This window comes from Capricornis sumatraensis, chromosome 5 (assembly GCF_032405125.1).
Source record: "Capricornis sumatraensis isolate serow.1 chromosome 5, serow.2, whole genome shotgun sequence".
Classification (NCBI taxonomy): domain Eukaryota; kingdom Metazoa; phylum Chordata; class Mammalia; order Artiodactyla; family Bovidae; genus Capricornis; species Capricornis sumatraensis.
In genome coordinates, this window is record NC_091073.1 from 117,065,366 (window position 1) to 117,085,162 (window position 19,797).

A 19,797-nucleotide genomic window follows, 5' to 3' on the forward strand; every position below is an offset into this window, starting at 1 on the left:
AAACTTAGTGGCTAAAAACAACAAACATTTATCATCTCATCTCTCAGGAACCAGAGAACACTGCTGCTGGGGGGAGACTGGAAGCTTTGCTGATATTTACACAATATTCACAAGGGGCCTGTGTAATGTGTTTCACAGGTAGTGTTAATGCTCAATGCAAAATGCATTTCAGCCTTGTAATTCCTTTCATTTGAGTCTTTGAACCATGTCCAATGAACCAGACCTCAAACTAAGCAATTTTGCAGTTGGTATTTGTTGGAGGGGAGGGAGGCATGGAGAGCAATAGGGAGTGAGCTGGAGAGATGCTTTGCTAACCATAGCAAACTTTGAAAAAAATTGTTACTTCTTGAACAAAGGAAATATTCTTGAAAGCAGCTTCATAATTTAATCAAATACATAGCTAAATATATTGTCTTGAGCCTCCTTCCTAATGTTTCCTAGTTTCTCTTCATATTTCATCTTTGGTAATTTAATTTCCCCCTATTTTTCCTGTATAATCTTCTTGCATACTTGAGCACACTCCTTTTCCACTTTTTGGATTTCTATTTCTAATTAATCAGCATATCTTTTATTCAAGACTTCCTCCAGCTTTCTCAGGCTTTCCAATGTACCCTTGTATCTGGGGTCAGAAAAGTAAGTCCCTTGGTTGTTCTGCACCATATTGTCTATCAGCTCCACCAGCTCCTGCACCTGAGCTTCCTTCTCAGCCTGCTCTGTGTTTCTGCTGTTACTGATGGCACAGCGGTGTCCACACTCCTGCAGGAGGCTTCATAGGTTTACATCTACATCCTTCAAAAAGTCGCTCAGGCTCTGGTCCCCCAGTTCATCTCTGCAAGTGAATAAGATGATCATATACTTCATGGCTGCTTTCCCAAAGAGATTCTTGACCAACACCACAGTTTCCTGCTCTTCCTGTGTGTAGCGGCCCAGCCTCAGGACCAAGACGATGGAGTGAGGCCCAGGACAGGAGGCGAGGACACATTGGCTGATTTCCTTGCAGGTGGCCATTTGGGTCTTCTGGGTGTCGAAGAGCCCTGGAGTGTCAACAACCAGAAGGTCTCTCCCCTTCCATCCCTTCCATTTCCGGGATGCTTTCTGACAAGTTTTGGTAACAGCTTCAGCAGAAATCCTAGAGTCAAATACTTTTTCCCTGAGGATGGTGTTTTCAGTCACACTTTTTCCACTTGTGGTCTTCTCGACCAGCATGATCCTCAGACTGATATCCTGAACAGCAGCGGTGTCCACATCAGAGGCTGTGGAGAGTAGGCAAGTCAGCTATAGTTTACAAAGGAAAGAAAAATAATGTTCAGATTAAGTTGAAACCATTCCCAACCCTGATTTCTTACTCTACTGAATACATAAATCAAGTCTTCTAAGCCAGGTGAAGTATTTTCACAGAGGATTTGTTCTTTGATATCTTCTATTTATTATTCTAATTCCCACTAAATGCCTCTCCTGTGTTGCTGTGATGAAAGTAGCGTTTGCATGTTTAAATGTTTTTTACTGTAAGTTTTTTTTCCATTTAACAAAATAATATATACATTTTGTTTTTGAAGAAGTTCAGGTTTAAAAATCGAATCTGAGGAATCCTGGTGGCAGTAGTTAGCATCCTATGCCATGAAAGAGTGCTCATTAAAAAGCACTAACAATCCAGACTCAAACAGAAAGAAAGCATGGATGGAGGAGAGACAATAGTCCCACATGGAGACTCTCAATATGGAAGGAAAACAACCACATGGTGAGACATGTGAAAACTGTCCTGAAATTTGCACATGCCACATAGAACTAACCTAGTCTTATTTCTCAAGTTGCATGAAGGGAGATAAATTTGATATTCTTATTGTAAAAGTACTCTAATATTTAGAAGCAATAATGGGTGCCTTATGATTTATCATAACATAAAATGTTTGAAGTGGGTCTGATGGTCATCTGGCTACATAGTTGAGACAATAATCCTGCAGTGACTGAGAAAACAGATCTGCTAATGTTGAAATTTTAAATTACATACATCTATTGTGGGTAAATAGAGCTTATCAATATTGACCCTCACCAGATGGTCAATACTGAAATCAGATTGATTATATCCTTTACAGCTGAAGATGGACAAGCTTTATACAGTCAGGAAAAATAAGACCTGAAGCTCACTGTGGTCATGAGCTCCTTATTGCAAAAGTCAGGCTTAAATTGAAGAAATTAGGGAAAACCACTAGATCATTCAGGTTTGACCTAAACTAAATCCCTTTATGATTAAACAGAGGCGGTGAAGAATAGATTCAAGGGAGTAGATTCGGTACACAGAGTGCCTGAAGAACTATGGACAGAGGTTTGTAACAGTGTATATGAGGTGATAACTGAAACCATCCCAAGGAAAAAGAAATGTAAGCAGGCAAAGTGGTTGTCTGAGGAGGCCATACAAATAAATAGGAAAAGTAGAGCACCAAAAGGCAAAGGAGAAACAAAACATATACCCAACTGAATGCAGAGTTCCAGAGAATAGCAAGGAGAAAGAAGAAAGCCTTCTTAAGTGAACAGTGCAAAGAACTAGAGGAAAACAATAGAATGGGAAAGATTAGAGATCTCTTTAAGATAACTGGGCTTCCCTGGTGGCTCAGAAAGTAAAGAACCTGACTGCAATTCAGGAGACCAAGATTTAATCCCTGGGTCAGGAAGATTCCCTGGAAAAAGAAATGGCTACCCACTCCAATATTCTTGCCTGGAGAATTCTATGAGCAGAGGAGCCTAGTGGGTTACAGTGGACTACAGTCCTGGGGTTGCAAAGAGTTGGATATGACTGAACAACTTTTACTCACAAGGGAATATTTCATGCAAAGATGGGCAAAATAGAGGGAAGATATGGCAAGGATCTAACAGAAGCAGAAGAGATTAAGAAAAGGTGACAAGAATACACAGAAGAACTATACAAAAAAGGTCTTAATGACCCAGATAATCACATGGGGTCAGTCACCTAGAGCCAGATATTCTGGAGTGTGAACTCAAGTGGCCCTTAGGAAGAATTATTATGAGCAAAGCTAGTGGAGGTGATGGGATTTCAGCTGAGCTATTTAAAATTCTAAAAGATGATGCTGTTAAAGTCCTGCACTCAGTATGCTGGCAAATTTGGGAAACTCAGCAGTGGCCACAGGAGTGGAAAATTTTTCATTCCAATCCCAAAGAAAGGCAACACCAAAGAATGTTCAAACTACTGTACGATTGTGCTCATTTCACATGCTAGCAAGGTAATGCTCAAAATCCTTCAAGCTAGGCTTCAACAGGTACATGAAGCAAAAACTTCCAGATGTACAAGCTGGATTTAGAAAAGGCAGAGAAACCAGGGATCAAACTGCCAACAACACTGGATCAAGAGAATTCCAGAAAAACATCTCCTGTTGCTTCTTTGACTAGGGTAAAGCCTTTGAATGTGGATCACAACAAACTGGAAAACTCTTAAAGAGATAGGAATACAAGGCCACCTTACATGTCTCTGGTTCTAACTGGTCAAGAGGCAACAATTAGAATCAGACATGGAAAAATGGACTGGTTCAAAACTGGGAAAGGAGTACCTCAAGGCTATATATTGCCACTCTGCTTATTTAACTTCAATATAGAGTACATCATGTGAAATGCTGGGCTGAAGGAATCACAAGCTGCAATCAAGATTTCTGACAGAAACACCAACAACCTCAGGTATGCAGATGATGCCACTTTAATGGCAGAAAGTGAAGATGAACTAAAGAGCCTCTTGATGAGGGTGAAAGAGGAGAGTGAAAAAGTTGTCTTAAAGCTCAACATTCAGAAAACTAAGATCATGGCATCTGGTCCCATCACTTCATGGCAAATAGATGGGGAAAAAGTGGAAACAGTGCCAGATTTTATTTTGGTGGACTCCAAAATCACTGTGGATATTGACTGAAGCCACAAAATTAAAAGACACTTGCTCCTTGAAAGAAAAGCTATGACACACCTAGACAGCATATTAAAAAGCAGAAACATCACCTTGCTGACAAAAGTCTATATAGTCAAAGCTGTGGTTTTTCCAGTAGTCATGTATGGATGTGAGAGTTGGACCATAAATAAGGCTGAGCACTGAAGAATTGATGCTTTTGAACTGTGGTGATGGGGAAGACTTGAGAGTCCCTTGGCCAGCATGGAGATTTAACCAGTCAATCCTAAAGGAAATCAACTCTGAATATTCACTGGAAGGACTAATACTGAAGCTGAAGCTCCAATACTTTGGCCACTGATGCTGAAGCTGATGCTCTAGTACTTTGGACTAGTACTTTGTGAAGAGCCAACTCACTGGAAAAGACCCTGATACTGGGAAAGATTGAGGGCAAGAAGGTGGTGACAGAGGATGAGATGGTTGGTGGCATCACCAGCTCAGTGGACATGAGTTTGAACAAACTCTGGGAGATAGTGAAGGACAAGGAAGCCTGGCAGGCTGCAGTTCATAGGGTCACAAAGAGTTGGACACAACTTAGCAAGTGAAAAACACAACAGAGACATAACACTGAAGTAGAACAGGATTCCTGGAAGGAAGAATAGAGAAAGTAGTGGAAAAGCTCCTCACAAGACAGCATCAGCTCTCACATGGTTTCACAGGAGAATTCCATGAAACCGTTAGCAATCATGGGCACTTGATTCCTGAGAATCCCAATTTTTCTTAAATTATTCCAGAATATAGGAAAATAAAGTAAACCTTAAAATTCTAAGAAGTAAATGTAACTTTGAGCCACAAAGTTGACAAAGATTTTATCAAACAGAAAGCTACAGTTGAATCTCATGTATGAATATCAATACAAAATCCTAATCATGTATTAATGAAAACAGAATCTGACATTTAAAAAATTATTTTAAATATTTATTTATCTATTTGGCCACACCAGCACATGGATCTTCAATCTTCATTGTGACATCTTTTTTAAATGCAGCTTGTAGGATCTTTAGTTGTTGCAATTGAACTCTTAATTGTGATATGTGAGATATAGTTCCCTCACCAAAATGAATCTGGGGCCTGTACATTGGTAGGGTGGACTACCAGGGACATCCTCAGAATCTGACATTTTAAAAAGGGCTACATCATAACTGCATGGGATTTTCTCTGGAACACTAGAGTGAGGGACGCAGGTTCAATAAGAGGAAAATCACTGATATTAAGATAGCCTTTTATAGTAAAAACATTTCATAAAATATGAATTGACACATACTTTCTTATCTATTTCTCTACTCATCCCAAAAGCCAGCAACTTACTCAATGGAGAAATACTTTCTCACTAAAACTATAATCATTCCACCTCACTTTCCAATGGTATTTGCGATATCCATCAATGCAAATAGAAAAGAAAGTGATTATAGGAATGAGAATTAGAAAAAGAAAAAAGGGGAGGCCGGATAGTAAATAACATCATAAAGCCTCTTAGAGAATTGGTGCACAAATAGGCCAGTAGGGGGGAAAAAAAAACAACAGAAAAATCTCTACAAATGCTCATTTGCATAGGGAAATTTAGTATATAATAAAGGCAACATTCCATATCAATGGAGAGAAGATGGACATTGTAATGAGAAGTATTAAAATAATTGAATAACCATTTGAAAAAGTATAAAATTGGATTCATTCCTCATATCAATGTAAGAAGTATCCCAAATTCATCAAGTATTTGTTAAAAACGATATGCTATTGGAAGAAAGCAAACAAATTCTTTCAAAACACGAGAGTGAGGAAAACATTTCTAAAGTGAGCCCAAAATACAGATACAATATGGAATCCAATTGATAAATCTGACTTTAAGTTTCTGGTTACATGTCAGAAGCTTGGAAGTCACTACTCCATCCTAAGAATAAGTGAAAGTTGAATGGACTGAAAAATCAACTTTTCTCGAACACTTCAGAGGTTGCTTTGAGGAGACAGGGCAAGGTGCTGTCCCCAAGACAAGAGAACAGACAGGGAAATACAGGGAGCCATGGCTCAGGAGAGCAGAGACTCAGCGTGGGCACCAGTGCTGGGGCAGCAAGACTGGGACTGACCATTTGCTCGATGGTCAGTGTGGAGTTAAAATTCCAGGAGGATCCTGTCGTTGAACGACCCACACTTTTGTGAGTTTTACTTCTGGGAGCCCCACCAGGTTTTGATAGTAAATATCCAAAAAATCCCCTAGTGCTTCCTGCTGCTGCTGCTGCTGCTAAGTCGCTTCAGTTGTGTCCGACTCTATGCGACCCCACAGACGGCAGCCCATCAGGCTCCCCTGTCCCTGAAATTCTCCAGGCAAGAACATTGGAGTGGGTTGCCATTTCCTTCTCCAATGCATGAAAGTGGAAAGTGAAAGTGAAGTCGCTCAGTCACGTCTGACTCTTAGCGACCCCATGGACTGCAGCCTACCAGGCTCCTCCCTCCATGGGATTTTCCAGGTGAGAGTACTGGAGTGGGTTGCCATTGCCTTCTCCCTGCAGGGGAGGGGAAAAGAAATCATTTTGAAATGGGGCAAAGCATCTTGTTCTTCTCAACAAGGCCTGCCCTCAGAGGAAAGCAGTTAACCAGAGCCTGACCTGCTCGGGTTTTATCATAAAAGCCTAACTCACTTAGAGAAAGAGAAATATACTACTACAGTCAGTTCTAAGCCATTCATATAGGAAAAGGGAAATAGCCACCTCCAGTCCACTCAAATGCTCGAAACTGGGGTGGGGGAGAAAAACGCTTGTGAGGCTCACAGTCCAGAGGCAAAGGCTCACTAGAACTGTGATGTGCTCATAGACAATAGACTATGTCCCCTCCCTCACCCCAGCACCACAGTACTAAAGGCTTCTTTACAGCAGCAGTTTTGTTTACCCAGGTCATCGTGTCCAGCTGATGAGAAAAACGAGCAGACATACTAAAGAGCAAAAAATATAATTTGGAAAGACAGACCAAGCATCAGTACTAGACATGGCAGGTGTCAACTGAACAAAAATTCACAACCTAAAAGTTGAGAATGATATTGTATTTGAGGAAGTACTGAAGACTATAGCTTGGGAGACACTCTCTCAAATGGCTCTGAGGAACTGTTCCAAAGAGGTAGTGGAGGAGACAGGATATATAGGAACCTTCATTGAAAACAAAAAAGAAAACAAAATGTATGGTCAAGCATCAAAAGATTGCTTCTAATCACAAAAAGCCAGACACTCAAATTAATGATTATAGTCCTTTTCTACATATGGGAAGATGCAAGAGTCTGGGCTCATTGAAACCATTCCTTTGATATGCATCTTAGCTATTTAGGGCCAGTATCCTGTTTTTCTCCAATCTGAATTCCCCTCAGGGTACACTGTCTGGGGCTGAAATGTTGATGACTTGATAATGGGCAACATTCATTACTTATTGAAATGGCAGGCAAGATTTATTTGTCTACCCAGGGATCTTGGAATGATTAGACCAGGAATTTAAAACAACTAAGATGAATGTCTTAGGGCTCTAATGTAAGAATAGATGGGCCATGTAAGCAGAGACATGAAATCCTAAGAATCAAAAATAAATGTTCGAGATCAAAAATAGTGTAACAGAAAAGAAGAATGCCTTGGAGGAGCTAATTAGACCAGCCCAGATTATAGTCTTCAGGATCAGTTTCTGCGCAAATAATCCAGGGTCTCTTGGAGAAATGACTGATTTAAAATCTGAGGCAGGAAATGCATAAAATGAACTTGGATCATTTTACTGGACTTTTTTTTTTTTTTTGCATCCTGCTGCAAACAAAGTAAACTATAAATAAATTATGAGATAATCCATGAAATCTAATGAAAGGATATGTGATAAAATTAAAAATTTATACTACCTTTGATATTGTGGTTATATTTTTTAGAATATAGTCTTTCTTTTTTAGATATGCATCTTAAAATATTTGCAGCCACCTTCTAGTGAAGTGTGGGAATCTAGATGAGAAGTCCGTAGGCAAGGTTCTCATCTTTTCTTGTCAACCTCTTTGAGCCTTGCAGAGTCACCAGTTCTCTGGTATGTGGTTCTCTTTTCAGTGAATAAAGAGAATTAGAGTAGGTTTAATGGAATGCTGTCCAAATGGCTTTCCAGTTCTGAAGGTCTGCCTTGGAGTCACTAACCTGTACTGAAGGAAAACAACAGGTTTCCAGGTAATATTATCACAACATACACTGGCTAAAAAGTACACTATGAAGACAAGCTCAGCCCCACCTAATGAAAGAGTAAGTGTATATTACCTATGTTCCAGCCTCTAGCAACCACCATTCCACTCACTGATTCTATGACTTTGACTATTTTGTATATAAATGGAATCACACAGTATCTGTCTTTCTATGACTGCCTTGTTTCATTTAGTATACTGTTCTCATATTTTACTTGTATTGTCTCATATGGTATGATTTTTCTTTTTTAAGGTTGAATAATATTCCACTGTATGCTTTTCTTTTAATCCACTCATCTGTTGATGGATATTCAGGCTGTTTCCACCTCTTGAATATTGGGAATAGTGCTCTAATAAATGTAGAAATGCTAGTGTTTCTTTAAGATTCTGATTTCAATTTTTTGAATCAATGCCCAGAAGTAAAATTGCAGGATCATTTAGTACCTCTGTTTTTCATTTTTTGAGATGCCTCCAGACTGTTTTATGGTTAGATCTCATCTTAAGTGTTCTTATCATAATAAAATAAAGTTAAAAAATTAAAACTATGAGTAATGTGGTAGTTATAGCAATGAGTATAGGACCATTGGACTGAGAGGGGGAACAGATCACAATATTATATTATTAGAAAACAGAAGGAGAAGGCAATGGCAACCCACTCCAGTACTCTTGCCTGGCAAATCCCATGGAGGGAGGAGCCTGGTAGGCTGCAGTCCATAGGGTTGCTGGGAGTCTGACATGACTGAGCGACTTCACTTTCATTTTTCACGTCCATGCATTGGAGAAGGAAATGGCAACCTACTCCAGTGTTCTTGCCTGGAGAATCCCAGGGACGGGGGAGCCTGGTGGGCTGCCGTCTCTGGGGTCGCATAGAGTCGGACACGACTGAAGTGACTTAGCAGTAGCAGCAGCAGAAAACAGAAAGTTATCAAAGCAAATTAAAAAAAAAAAACAAACCCAATGCATCAGCTGAGCAAACACCACTTAAAAAATGAAAAAGGAAGAAGTTAAACAAAAATGTTTCTGCACTATTTCTCTACACATAAATGAATATGATACATAAAAATGGAATCAAATCATAAGAGAACGTAACCCAATGTAAAGAATATTTCCTCATGTGCTTTAGACTATGAAACACTATAATAAGAATACAAACTCAAAAACAAAATTCCCAAGAGAAGATGTTAGAAGGAAGAATGAGAAGAAAATGCAGGCTCAGAGAAACAAAGTGAAGATAAAAAGTGTAATCATTTCAGGACCCATAAATGAGTTAGAAGCAAAGAGGTAGGAAAAGATATAATTCAAAAGTAAATGTCTTATTAATAGGAAAGCCTTTCACAACAAATGAAAATCTCAAACACGAGAAGATTCAACAGTTAGAGGACGACTAAAAGGTGAGTAGGAACAACAACAAATCTCAGAAAGGATCGATGTTGCTGAAGTTGACAAATCAATAAATAAAACTGAGGAAGCATAATCCAGTAGTTTCTCTGAAATGGGAAAAATAACCCCCTCGAAAATCTAACTCTTCAGGAAAAAGAAGACTACATTTCATTCCTGGAAACTTGATGTAAGATATTTAACACTGAATTCAGTGTTAAACATTTTCCGAGAGATCTGCTGCTTTGGTTTAAGCCTCTGAGTTCCACTTGTCCTAATGCAGGATCAAAGTAATAACGTTCGTGTTCCTGTTTCCCCTGTTGACGTTACCAGTGAAGTCACTCTGTCGTATCCCACTCTCTGCGCCCGCATGGACTGCAGCCTGCCAGGCTCCTCTGTCCATGGGGTTTTCCAGGTGAGAACACTGCAGGGGGTTGCCACCAGGGCCACAGACAAGCACAGGCGGCAGAGCTTTCTGCGTGGGGGGCGGGGGTGGGCCTGGCCGGAGGGCTCCGCCCACTCCCTCTTCCCTCTTCTCACAGCTGACAGCTGAACTCTCAAGGGCAGTTCTGGAGCTGAGCTTCCGGATCACGTAATACTGAAAAACTATCCGCCATGTCCTCTATGTGTGGGTACGTCTGGGGCACTGTCTCTGATCTCCTCCATTCAGCCTGCAGTTTGTTAACTCTCAAAGGAGACACAGAGAGTTCAGGAGAGCACACGGCCCCAGGAGACGCAAGACATGGGCATTCCTCCTGCCCCACAGACACCATGGCGGTAAGTCCAAGGCCGTGGTGACCCTGCCTGTGTGTGAGTCTGTGTGTGTGTGTGTTGTGCTTGAGAGTGTGTTGTGGGGGTGTGGTGCATAGTGTGTTTGTGTGTATACGTGTGTGTGTTATGTTGGTGTGATATATGTGTTTTGTGTGTGTCTATTTGTGTATGAATGAGTATATGTGTGTTTTCCGTGTGTGTTATGTTTGCATGTGTTGCATGTATGTTTATATGTTTGTTTGTATGTTTTTGTGTGTGAGTGGAATGTTGTGTGTGTGTATATTTGTATGTCTATGTTGTGAATATATGTATGTGAGTGGTCTCTGTGTCGTATGTTTGTGTTTGTGTGCCATGTATGTATGTTCATATGTTTGTGAGTAAATGTGTGTTCATGTGTGTTGTATGTGTGTGCTATGTTTGTACTTTTGTATGTGTGTGCTATGTTTGTACTTTTGTATGTGTATGTGTGTAAGTAGTGTATGTGTTGTGTTTGTGTGTATCTTTTGTTTGTATGTTTGTGAGTGTGTGTGAGTCTGTGTGTGTGTGTATTGTGCTTGAGAACGTGTTGCAGGGGTGCTGTGCATAGTGTGTTTGTGTGTACATGTGTATGTATATGTGTGTGTTATGTTTGTGTGTATGTGAATGGTGTGTGTCAATTTGTGTATAGATGAATATATGTGTGTTTTCCATGTGTGTTATGTTTGTGTCATATGTATGTTTATACGTGTGTTTGTATGTTTGTGAGCATATGCATCAATGGTGTGTGTTGTATTTCTGTGTATGGGTTGTTGTGAATAGGTGTGTGTGAGTGGTCTCTGTGTCTTATGTTTGTGTTTGTGTGCTGTGTATGTATGTTCATATGTTTGTGAGTAAATGAGTGTTCATGTGTTGTACGTGTGTGCTATGTTTGTACTTTTTTACGTGTATGTGTGAAAGTAGTGTATGTGTTGTGTTTGTGTGTATCTTTTGTTTGTATGTTTGTGAGTGTGTGTTTGTGAGAGTGTCTGTGTGTGTGCCTGTTTCAGGAGCAATGGGAGGAGCCAGGGGAATCAGGGGGACCTTGTAGCCTTTGGGCTCTGCCTGGCACTCCCCGCTTAACCTTGGGCAGGACACTCTGTGAGTCTCACTTTTCTCCTGTGAAAGCTCACAAGGTGGCAGATCTGCTCCATGTTGGAGACAAACACTGGCACGTGGCCCACGTGTGGTGATGCCCCGTCGGGCAGGGTCTGGGGTGAGGCGGCCGGGGGCTGGGCAGACAGCTCTCTGGGCTTGAGAGTGGATGACAGGAGTTCCTGGTGGGCGACAATGCCCTCCTTGGCAAAGAGGACTGGGAATTGCTCTAGAAAATATTGTGCAATGTCCTGGAAACTTCCAGGGGGACAAGATCTCAGGAATGTGTAGTTTGGACTCAGCATCCACATCTCCAGGGACACAGAGGCCCCGGCAGCACGACCACCTGAGTCGGTGGCCTGGAGCTGAGTGCCGAGGACCCGAGGCTCCTGGCAGGAATGGACCCCACAGGGAGAGGAAGCCTGTGCTTGTCTGCCGCCCTCCTCACCACCCAGCACTCAGCCTCTGTGGCCCTCACTGCCAGGCTTCCCCCACAGATCGTCCTGGCCCCATGAGCCCCTCACCAGCCCCTCCAGCAATGTCCTCCTCACATCCACCCAGCACACTGGCCACTGCTCCCAGGACAGTGTCTGTCAGGATGCGTCTCTGGTCATTTCTCCCCATCACAGAATCCACCCCACCCAAGTGGAGACCATGTGCAGGGGAAGGAAGGGGGAAACAGGGTCCCTAAAGGAAGTAGCGGGTGTCTCAGATGCCCCCTCACCCCGTCCCATGCTTACAAACCGATACAAACAGCTTCCATGGGCAAGAGAAAGGCAAAAGTCAGGAGCCCCTGAAAGCTTGGAGGAAACATCAGTAAGACACATGATGAGTTTTTGCTAGATGGAGGAAGAAGAATTCGAAATCCCTCTCCTGGAGGAACCTGAAGAAGGTGCATCCCAGGATCCTTCTCCAGACGGGTCAGGAGGTAAAACAACTTTCTAGCAGACATGAACTTGAGAGAGGTGGGGCTGGGGCCTGAAGGGCAGGTGGTGTGCTGGGGGGGCAGCCGGAGTCCCCGCTGTCAGAGATTCGCCCACCAGGGTGGCCATCATTGGGCGTTTGGGTTGGGCCTTCCTTTACCCCACCCAGCCAGAGGGGAGGGCCCCTGATGGTGCCGTGGGTCAAAGGGGGTGACAGACCACAGCCACTGCCCCTTCACTGAGTGTCAGGAAGGATGTGTTTGTGGGTGTGACAGACTACTTGCCCCAGGCCCCTGGTGGGTGTCACGCTGGCTCACTGTGAGACTCTCAGGACCATGGGGGCTGCAAAGCACTAGTGAACACATAGGATGCAATCAAGGGCCCACAGGTCTGGGCTCTGTCTTCCCAAGGGGATCCCTCTCCCCAAAAGCTGTTTCATCAGAGTCAGGGGCTTCACTTTCATGGGTTCAACTTGACATCTAACCTGGGGAGACAGAACTTAGGAATTTAGGAAAGCTGGAAATCCATTACTTTTCTGGATAAAGGAATTGATTGGCAATTTATTATGGAGTTCCATGTACCTATGTTTTTATTAGACTAACTTCAGTGGCCTGAAACGCTGGGAGAAACCCATAATATTAAGCTGGATAAGAAAGCCACAATCCCAGTGTTCACGCCTGATTTATCCTTTTTGCAGCAATTGGGGTTCAGTATTACTTTAAAATTCCTCTTCTGTTCTCAATGTATTTGGCTTTTAAGTCCAAAGATGTGGCATCAGGGTCTTCAGGCTTGCCCAGATGGGAAACCACTGTCTTCCTCCAGCTTTGCATTTGAGTACAGATGGACATTGCCCTTCCCTGCTTCTGTGGAACTCCCAGGCATTCACTCAGGTCACCTGCAGAAGCTGGAGGGAGCCCATATCTTCCAGTCGGAGTTGGTGGGTGGGTCAGCCCACCAAGGCAGAAAGGCAGGAGAAACACACCCCTGCTGGGCAGAGCTGTAAGAAGATGGTGCCAGTCCTGGCCTTAAGAGGCTGAGGGCTCTGCACTGAGACACAGCAATGTCTTCGCTGGGAACAGACTGGGAATCAGTTAGGGTTTCATGCTTCTCTATGTGCTGTGGGTCCTGGGACCTGCAAGGCCAGGAGAAGGGAACTCCCTTCATGCCTTCCAGCCACAGTCATTTCTAAAATCTGGACTTGGGGTCCTCAGTATTAGATGGGCATGAAACATCTACTCGCAGCTGATGGTTCTGATATTCTCCTGGGTAAGGGTGTCCAGCCCAAACTTCAACGGTGGAGCTTAGGACTGTGACCCCAGTGTGAGTTGTGCTGTGGAGCTGGGAGTCTGGCTGAAAGGTCCCCACCCTCACAACACTCCTTGTTGGGAAAATTGAAGGTAATGTGGTGTGTTTGATCATGGCAGGGAGAGGACAGACACAGAGGCTTGTGCTTCCAACTTCACCCTCTTCCTGGAAAGGGTCTCCAACCAGAGGTGCTCGAGAAGCTCAGGCTCCCAGTTCATGAGGGGATGATCCCACTTGGTGGGAATAGGTGGCCCGAGAAGAAGTTTCAAAACAGAAGCATGAAACGTGGCATTCTACCATATGATCCCACAATTCCACTTCTGGGGAATATACCCCATAGAGTTTAAACAGATTGTGAATATATGTTCACTGAGGTGCATAGTAGCATTATTCACAATAGCAAAAAGTGGAAACAGTCCCCCAACTCCATTTATATCTGAATATGGATTCACATATACACCTACATTCATATATACACCTACACCTACAGTGGAATATTATTCAGCCTTAAAAAGGAAGGCAATTCTGACACTTGCTCCAACATGGATGAACCTTGTACACATTATGCAAAGTGAATAAGCCAGACACAGTAGGGCAAAAATTGCTGATCCAAGTAATGTGAGGTCCTTAGAACAGTCAAACACATGGAGACAGAAAGAGCAGTGGACGTCGTGTGTTGGGGGAGGCAGGATGGAGAGTGAGTGTTTACTGGGGACAGGGTGTCATTCAGAAAGATGGAAAGATCTTGAGATGCCCAAGTGATGACTGCCCAGCAATGTGAATGTACCAAAGGCTACACATAAAGAGGGTTCAAACAGTACATTATATGTTATTTATGTTATGTTTTCCCCAAAAGTGAAAAAAGGAGAAAAGGAAGGAAAGCATGTGAACCTAGGGCATATCTCACATGCAGACGCTGGGCTTCCTTTGTCCTGCCCACACCCGGACCGTCTGCCCCTGGGGAGGCTAAAGCGGGGGAGGGGCTCTAACCTTGGCCCCCCCACCTTCTCTTGATGCTTCCAGGGCTGCGGGGGGATGAAGGGACCCCACAGACGCTGAGGCTCATCCTGGTGGGAAAATCTGGGAGCGGGAAAAGCGCCACGGGAAACAGCATCCTCGGGAGGAGAGTGTTCGAGTCCAAGCTCAGTGCTCGTCCGGTGACCCAGGCCTTCCAGCAGGGGCACCGCGCGTGGGCGGGGAGGGAGCTGCAGGTCATCGACACCCCCGACATCCTGTCCCGCTGGGCGGCGCCGTGGGGTACTGCTCAGGGCATTGGCGAGGCTGGCGCCCGTTCCTGGCCAGGGCTGCACGCGGTGCTCCTGGTGACTCAGCTCGGCCGCTTCACTGAAGAGGACCAGCGGGTGGCTGGGTGCCTCCAGGAGGTGTTTGGGGAGGGCATCCTGGCCCACACCGTCCTGGTGTTCACGCGGAACGAAGACCTGGATGGTGGCTCCTTGGAAAGGTACCTGCAGGAGACCGACAACCAGGCGCTGGCCAAGCTGGACGTGGTCTGCTCAAGGCGACACTGTGGCTTTAACAACAAGGGGGACACAGCCGAGCAGGAGGCCCAGCTGAGGGAGCTCATGCGGCACGTCGAATTGGTCCTGTGGGAGAATGACGGCTGCGCCTACAGCCCCCCGGCTGCCCCTCACCTCTGTGCGAGCACCCCATGAGAGTTGAGGCCTCCAGTGGCTGGGCGCCAAGGAAGGGCGCGGGGACCAGGCCTGGCTGCGGGGCCTGCGCCATATCCTGAAGGAGCCTGAGCAAGCGCACCCATCTGAGGTGCAGGCCTCCGCGGCTTCCGGCCTGTCTTCCTAGGCCTGGAGTCCGGCTCCCAGGCCCCTCACTTGCCCACTCCATCCCAGGGGTCCCTGGCCCCCGCTGTGTCCAGGGCAGCCTCTGGTCAGGTGAGAGGAGGTGGCTGGGCTCCTGAGTTCTCAGGTCGGTCATCACACCTTCCAGAACACAGAGGGCCTCCTGCTCTGCACCCCCAGCCCATCCTCACTTGTCTCTGGCAGTCCCTCTCAACAGAACTCTAAGAGAAGCCAAGCCTCCTGAGGAGGGCCTGTGCTCCCTTCTGCTGTGGAACCCTGGCAACATCCCAGCCACTGGAGTCTTGGCTTAAAACTTGATGCAGCAGATCAGCATGGAATGTCGACCAGGCAACTCTGCGTCTTTCGGAGAGTTGTGTCCTTGCCCATTAAGAGGGCAGACATGATGGCTTTTAAGGCCCAGCGCCATGTGGGGCAGGACTGGCTCTGGGCTGGGGAGGAGAAGGCAAATAGAAACAGGGGAGGGCGTCAAGAAGCTGCTCTTGATTCACTTTTGAAAGAGGCCACGACCCGCAGCAAAGGAGCCCCATGGGAAGGAGCAGAGCAGGGCAGGGGTATCCTGGGGCCAGGTCTACTCAGTAAATGGGGCCTAGACCTGGCTGCAGGACACAGACCCGCCCTGGAGGTCCAAGTGGACTTGGACAGTGGAGGAGCTCTTCCCCGGGAGGCTTGGACAAGGGAGGTCACACACCTGGCACTGCACCCCATGATGCCCACCCCCATGATGCCCACCCTTCTGCATGAGAGTAGAAGAGACTTCCAGCCCCGCCTCTGCCTGACCTGCAACCCCTTCCCTTCTCCTGAGAGAAGGGGGAAAGCAAGGGGCATCTGGGACTGTAGGCGGGTTCCCCAGCCAGGTGTTTGGGGGTGTAGAATGGAGGGAGGAAGGAAGAAAGGGAAGCTGCAAAGAAAGAAGCAGGAGACCATGTGAATGTCCTCGGGAGCAGCCTATGGGCCTCGGAGAGTCCTGCACCTCGGGGTGTCATCTCGTCCTCACCCAGAGGACCCCTGAGAAAGCTGGGACAGGTCTTTAGCTAAAAGGGTCTCAAGTCACAACAGAGACATATCGGAATATGCTTAAAGTAGCCTTTGTGCCAAACCATTTACTAAGTAGGTGATCTATCTCCTGCTGAACTGAAACAGCAGTTATCATATGGTAAATTTTCACATTCCCTATGATTTCTGTGAGAATTTTTGCCTCTTTTCTTGTCTTCCATCTTCTCAACTCCCATATGAATAAAGTATTGACTTGATTCCTGTGGCTTTGATTGTAATGTGAACTCTCCCCTCCACCCCCGATTTCCTCCCCAGTCACCTTTTTTGTATTTCCTTTGTTATTTTCAGGCATTTCTTCGTCTGTGTGAAAATTAAAATTACTTGTTGAATTTTCTAAAAAGAACATTGTTGGTATTCCAGTTGTAGTTGTCTTATGTTTATGTATTGAATTTGGGAGAATTGGAAGCAAGATAAGTCAGACAGAGAAGGACAAGTACTGTGTAATATGTGGAATCGAAAAAGTCAAACCTGTTTAAAAAAGGAAGAGAATAGTGGTTACCAAGAAGTGGGGGCACAGGGGATAAGATTGATGGTGTTTTAGGCACAGACTTGTCACAAGCACTGAAAAACCATAGAGGTCTAAAGTACAGTATACTGAATGTAGACAATAATATTGTGGTATAAGTATGTGATGTGCTAACCATTGTTAAAATGGCAACTGTACTATGATACACCAGTCTACCAAAGTAACACTCAGCACACCTTAAATTTACACAATGTGAAAACAAATTTAAAGTCTCATCAAAAAATCTGAAACATTAAAAAAAATAACTGGGAGACTCTGTAAATGCTTCAAGGATAAGTGAAGTAAGCTCATTTGGTTTCTAAGTGAATAGACCCATTACTTCATAGCCACTGAATTAACAGGTAAAATCATTCACATTTCCTTTAAGATAAGAAGATAAATATCCTTAACTAAGGTACTTTCATTTTAACCCTGTTGGCTTAATTGATCTCTTCCTAGAAAATACAAGTATTGACCAAATGACAGGCACTGTCACTCACAAACGTCAAGTCACTAAACGGCAAATGGCAAGTCACATCATTCATTAAAAATTCTAAAGGAATTGCTTAAAATTTTACAGAATATGGGGTTTTCTCTCCTTTATTTCTAAAAATCAAGGAAAATCCCTCCCATGACATTTCAAAAGGAAGGGGAGTTGTTGCTTCACACCATCACTTCTTGAGCATCAGAGAACAGGGAAGGCATTGTCAGTTTATTCTGGAAATCCCATGGTCTGTGTACCAGAAAGAGAGCTTTTGTGGATGAGGTCATGGGTAGGGGGAGGAGAGGGGTTTGTCTTGGCCAAAGCTGTGAAAATAGTGACCTTTGGAATTCATTATTCTCAAAAAAACCCCTACGCTGGAACAAAGCATGACAGAGAGAGATCTGGAGAGTCCAAAGTGACCAGTTGAGTCCACGGGCTGCTTCCTCCTTGGTGGGTCAAAGCAGTGGCTAAAAATCTCAGGGAAGTGTTCCAGCTCTGAATTCTCCTGTAATAACTTTCATACATTCTGTAGAAAATTCAAAATAATGAGAGTTTTTAAACAACTGTTGGAAGACACTGAGAGTGACCAAGTACAGGGAGAGGCTATGGGGAACTTGACACTTCACTCAGGGGCCACGTGGCCATCACATGTATGTGCTTCCCCCTGAGAGCACGTCTCCAACCTGCTGATCCAAGGATGTCACTCAAGCAGAAATTCACAGGGACCTGAGAGTAAGAGGATGGAGTTTGGGAGCAGCCAGAGAGGGTAGATATTGATGGAGATGCCCACAGAGGGCATGGGTGGGAGCATGAGAAATTCTGCATAAAAACTCCCTTCAAATCTTTGGATGACCCAGGAATTGTGATCTCTAAAGGGTCCAGGGGAAATAACTTAGAAGGATGAATAAGCTGGTCAGAGATTTCAGAGTTGCCCTTAACAGCAAAGACAGAATTTTAGATTCTAGTCCACAAGTATTCCACTGAAATACTAGTGGGAGTAAAGATCACCTCAGGACTAAGGGGCCTGCCCTGAAAGAGCAAAACTGGAACAGCTCCTTGCTAACGAAGACTCTTGAGATTCCCTTGGACTGCAAGGGGGTCCAACCAGTCCATCCTAAAGGGGATCAGTGGAAGGAGTGATGCTAGAGCTGAAATTCCAATACTTTGGCCACCTCATGAGAGGAGTTGACTCATTGGAAAAGACCCTGATGCTGGGAGGGATTGGGGGCAGGATGAGAAGGGGATGACAGAGGATGAGATGGCTGGATGGCATCACCAACTTAATGGATGTGAGTTTCAGTAGACTCCGGAGTTGGTGATGGACAGGGAGGCCTGGCGTGCTGCGATTCATGGGGTCACAAAGACTGAGCAACTGAACTGAGCTGAACTGAACTGAACTGAACTGAACTGAGCTGAACTGAACGATATTAAGCCTTCCAAAGTTAAGTTCAAAGGCATGGGCCAGTAATTTCAGTGCCTGCTGGAGCAAACCCAGGATCTTTAAGAAGAGCATAGTAATATCCCGAGTCTCTACAACATGCTATGGAGAATATCTGGTAAACTACTAAAAATTCTTTTTTTCTAACATGAAGGTAGAAAGTTATAAAGCTTCCCTCAACACATGTTTATCTGCATCTCCTAATGTTTTGTGTGTTCTCTTTTCACTATCACTCAGTTTATATTTTGCATTTTCTTTGTGATATCTCTTTTCACTCATGGAGAATGTATTTAATTTCCAAATATTTGAGTATATTCTCAAAGTTGCACTATGCAATATGGTAGACACTAACCATATGTGGTTATTGAGCATTTTTAAATATAGCTATACCTGGAAAACTGAACTTTTATTTCATGATAATTTGTTTTTAATTTAAATTTAAACACTGAAGCACTGTAAAATATTTTACTATGAAACACAGTTCTGTTGTTTGGGTAGAAATACACTTCACTCTAACTGTTTTATCACATATTATTGTTGTATTGCAATGTAAACCTTGGGAACATTTATTGTTTCTAGTGTCAGAACATAAGCACATCATCACTGATTTAGTCGCTGTCCGAAGACTGATTCCCTTTGAACAATCTTCCTAATGAGTGTTGTGGTACTTTTATGAATACTTTGTCTAGACAGCATGGATGACAGTGATACAGAGCTACATTTAGTTAGTTATTAAATTTCAATCCTGGTGATTATTTTACTTATAATGGATTCAGATTAGGTTTTAGTTAAAAGTAAGCATGGAGAAAATTTAAGCTTCAAAATGAAGGCATGATATTGATGCAGAATGAATGGAGATGACAAAGCAGGTACTAA

General features: G+C 44.0%; 1 protein-coding gene and 1 pseudogene across 1 annotated transcript; one reads left to right on the top strand and one right to left on the bottom strand.

The window, feature by feature from the left end:
* Positions 1–339: 339 nt before the first annotated feature.
* On the bottom strand, positions 340–12,002 carry LOC138079770 (GTPase IMAP family member 7-like; annotated as a pseudogene).
* Positions 12,003–12,221: 219 nt separating this feature from the next.
* LOC138080130 (GTPase IMAP family member 6-like) lies at positions 12,222–16,736 on the top strand. Its single transcript, XM_068973081.1, is given in 3 exon segments — positions 12,222–12,306; positions 14,630–15,257; positions 15,259–16,736. Coding segments are annotated over 3 exon segments (879 nt in total). The 3' UTR covers positions 15,425–16,736.
* The last annotated feature ends 3,061 nt before the right edge of the window (positions 16,737–19,797 follow it).